At 41.1% G+C, this 4,203-nt stretch overlaps 1 protein-coding gene across 1 annotated transcript in view; it reads left to right on the top strand.

Annotated features, from left to right (window-relative positions):
* Positions 1-556: 556 nt before the first annotated feature.
* Positions 557-4,203, top strand: part of LOC116392428 (slit homolog 1 protein-like) — an 11,117-nt gene continuing 7,470 nt past the window's right edge. Inside the window, exon 1 of the mRNA XM_031863859.1 lies at positions 557-2,501. Within this exon, the coding sequence (XP_031719719.1) occupies positions 616-2,501 (1,886 nt within the window). The 5' untranslated portion in view covers positions 557-615. The remainder of the gene's footprint in view (positions 2,502-4,203) is intronic.

The following is a 4,203-nucleotide window of genomic DNA, read 5'->3' as shown; positions in this document are numbered from 1 at the left end:
TGGGTCTAGTGAAAGAAGCTTGATGAAATAAGTCATTGCATTCATCCAGTATTGTCATATTATTCCAGGTCCACTACAGGCAAGATACGGGTTAAGGTTGGGCAGCATGAAGGATGTGCAGTGTGATGGCTGACTTTTGGGCGGGCATTTTGTCGGAGCAGAGGGCAGGGTGACTTTACAGACAGGGTGCTCAGCGCTTTAAGACAGCCCTGAAGAGAAGAGCAGCACAGATCCCAGCAACATGATCATAATATCAAACAGACAATGATGGATTCTCACTTCAGAGGTTGGTAGAATATCAAACTTGTTTTGGTTTTAACCCCAACTCAGGTTTGGTCTTTTTGTTGTTTAACAGAAAAAAGATCAAACTGTTATTCTTTTATATCATAATTGTTATTCTTTTCTATATTTTCTAAATGTAGTTGAAGAAATATAGTGTTGTTTTGGTTAAACATGGAAAGATCATTACTATGCTCTGCTATTTAGGGGGAGATACGTGAGACATACCTAATTTCAGATTTGATTTTGTGTGTCAAAATGTGTCTTTATTTCAACTTTGCAGGCACCTTGTGGACGACACTCATCCTCTTCACACTGCCACACCTCACCTGCAACATGCCCTGCCCCGGCTGTTGCCTGTACAAATCAAATGAAGTCCTGTGTTTCAGCGACACCATCACAGATATACCAAAGCAGCTGTCTGTCCACACATACACACTGCGGCTTGATCAAACAAACATGAACATCATAAATGAGCAGAGCTTGGCGAACAAGAAGCTCCTGTTGCGTTTCAGTCTGACTCGCAGCCGGCTACACACTATCCATCCCAGAGCCTTTCACGTTGCTCCACAGCTCAAGTCTGTACAGCTGTCGTCCAATGATCTCTCTGCCTTCCCTGCTCGAGTCTTCAGTCCATTGACCACTCTGGAGGAGCTGTATTTAGATAGAAACCAGTTGGAGAGCATAGCTCCGGATATGTTTAAAGGACTTGTTCAGTTGCAGAAACTGGACTTGAGCGCTAACAGAGTGAGCAGTCTTGCTTCACATGTTTTCTATGGACTGACAAGCCTCACCTTCCTGAACCTTGGCAGGAACTCCATCAAGAAACTTCCACCAACCATTTTTCATGATTTGACTAATCTTGGCATGCTCATGATCTATAACAACGAACTAAAGGTGCTAGAAGCTGGGATTTTTGATGAACTTGTCAACCTTGTGGTGCTAAAAATTCATCAGAACCAGATAACCAGCCTCCCACCTCAGGTGTTCTGGTCACTGAGGAACCTGGAGAACCTGACTCTGTCCTCCAACCAACTTCAGACGATCCCGGAAAAGAGTTTCTACAACATGCCCAAGTTGATCCAGCTTACCATTTACAAGAATCCGCTATTATCTCTACCAGACCAGCTAATGGGTCACATGCCTGACATGACTGTCTTTTATCTGTATAACACCAGCCTCACCACTGTTCCTGGAAACTTGTTCGCCAACATGTCTGGACTCCAGAATCTTAACTTACATCTTAATATCAAGCTGAGGGAGTTGCCCTCAGACCTCTTCTGCTGCGTTCCCAATCTTGAGCAGCTGTCATTGAAATCCAACGACCTCCATTATCTACATCCTCAGCTGTTCTCCAGACTGACCACACTGGGCATGCTGTGTCTTAATGACAATAAGCTGCAGAGCCTTTCAGATAACATTTTTCAGGGCCTTGAACAGGTTTTGACGGTTAATTTGACGAATAACAGCCTCAAGAATCTTCCAGGAGATATTTTCTTGTCAAACACAGTTTTGAGTGATCTTACGCTGAGTGGCAACCCCTGGAACTGTGTTTGTAGTATCAGCGGTATTGCCAAATGGATAAGACATAATGAGCATGTGGTTCTTGACAGAGATGATGTGATATGTCATAGTCCAACGTACCAACAGCTCCGAACCGTTGGCTCCCTGCGTGATGAGGAGTTATTTTGCGATGGTACAACGTTCAGGACTTTTTTTTCTTCACATAAGCCGATGAAACCGTTTCACACCAGTGAACAAACACCAGCTGTAGCTTCAACAACCGCAATGCCTACAACAAGATCAACCACCATTCAAATAGCTACCCAACAAGTCACCATCCAAACAAACACTCCAACTGCAAAACCTTCTGCCTTACATACAACGATCCCACCAACAACTCTCCAATCTCCCACCACCACTCTGCCTAACGAGGAGTTTCTTCTTATAACCGAGACTCCCTTGTCTTATTACTTGTCACCTACTTTCCATGACACATTGGTGGTTGAACAGGGGCCCGAGTTTGTTCACCACAACCGTCTCAAGGGCTTGGTGTACGTGTGGTTTCTGCCCTCGGATGCAGCCTTGACCGGGCTCCTCATGTTCTGCCACATCCTTCTTGTGGCCGCAGGCTTGTTCCTCATTCTTGCTGCCATGTTTTGCATGTATCTCCTCAACAAGACGATGGATGAGCTGAAGGATGAGTTTGAACATCCTCCAGGGTAACAAAGCATGTTATCAGACCTGGTGCAAAAGAGACCATCCTGTCCTTTTCCAAAGGCTGCATTTTATAAAAGAGCCCTCTTAGCTGTAGGTTTACTAGATGTTGTGTTAAGTTGTATCTTCAAGTGTTACTTTAACAGTCAGACTTGAAATTTGAGATTAATGGGAGTTATTTTAAGAGAACAAAGAATTACGGTAACATAATACAGTATTTAATATCATATAATACATTGCAGTACATAATACAGTATGTTAGCCTCTAACCAGCTATACCGATTTTACCACTTGTTTGTTAATTTTATATAATTTATATAGAGCTGTAATTTATATAGAGCTGTAATTTATGTAGAGCTGTAATTTATGTAGAGCTGTAATTTATATAGAGATGAAGTCAATAAAAAGAAAAACAATCCGCAACTATTTTGAGAATCGATCAATTGGTTTCAGTCATTTCTCCAATAACTTATTAAATGTGATGATGTGCTGTTTTTCTTTGAAATGAAAGTAAATCAAATAGCTTTGTGTTTGGGACTGTTGGTCCGACAAATAGACAAAAAGAGCCAAATAAAAGGTCACTTTTGGGGGTTGTCATGAGCCTTTTTTACTACTTTTTAATATTTCGTTGACCAAACAGTTAATGGATTAATCAGGAAAATATGTGGCATATAAATTCAATTGTTGGTATTAAAATAAACATTAAATTAAACTTTCCTTCTGTCATCCTGTCTTTGCTATGGTGCCGTGTGCATATGGGAGAAGTTTGCCTTCTAGGGTTTCTGCCAGAAATATCAAAATGTGATGCATACTAATGTGTAAGCTACCCACATTTAATGTATCTGTTTTTCTTATGTAGAGTGCAATTTTAAGCTTCATAAAGCAAACTCAAGCCTATGTGGTCAAAAGTGATCACAAGTGGTTTGTTTCCCTCTAGTGGTGAAAGCTTCAAACTGCGTTAAGAGGCGTCACAACTCAAAAAAATAGTTTGCTGTACTTTTGAGCAAACAGTTCTTTGACGCTTCTCAAATATTTGAAGTTGTTTCGTAAACTTGTGCCAGGGCACCAGTCGTACTTGAGAGAGTTACTGTTACCATACCACTTATCTGAGTTTCTCATCTTTTTTGGAATGTGGGAGGAAAGTGCATTTCCAAAATGAATCATGTCTTGAATACTGGGAAGTATAACACCATCATCTTCCTAACAACCTTCAAAACAGGAAGCTCTGATTACTTTTCCTATTGCAAGAGAGTACGCAAGCCTCCATTACGGAACAATGTGCACACAGTTATGACTCCCCTGTTTTCGGAGTAGTCCAAGTTCACTTACAACATAAGATAACTTATAAAGCCATAAAATGATTGAAAATAGTTGTTTTTCGTTCTATCCTAAAGTTTTCATACAATAATAATAACACCTTTTAAAATAATTCTTTCGTGGCCGAAACAACAGACACTTTTCGACTGATGATCAAAAAAGCTTTCAAATCTTTTAAACCTGCACAAAAACACAGCGGATGCCACGAATTCCACGAGAAGTGATTGGACTTTAAAACAAACAGCAAACAAAAGAGGATGAATCGGTGAACAGCGCCCAAGTTCATTGCTATGGCAACGGGTGATTAGGCCTTTCCAGTACGCTGAGCTCACACAACAGTGGGCACACACACACACACACACACACACACACACACACACACACACACAC

This window comes from Anarrhichthys ocellatus, unplaced genomic scaffold (assembly GCF_004355925.1).
Source record: "Anarrhichthys ocellatus isolate YVR2014 unplaced genomic scaffold, GSC_Weel_1.0 scaffold30, whole genome shotgun sequence".
Taxonomy (NCBI): domain Eukaryota; kingdom Metazoa; phylum Chordata; class Actinopteri; order Perciformes; family Anarhichadidae; genus Anarrhichthys; species Anarrhichthys ocellatus.
The sequence above is the reverse complement of the archived record's forward strand: the minus strand, read 5'-3'. Positions and strand labels throughout refer to the sequence as shown.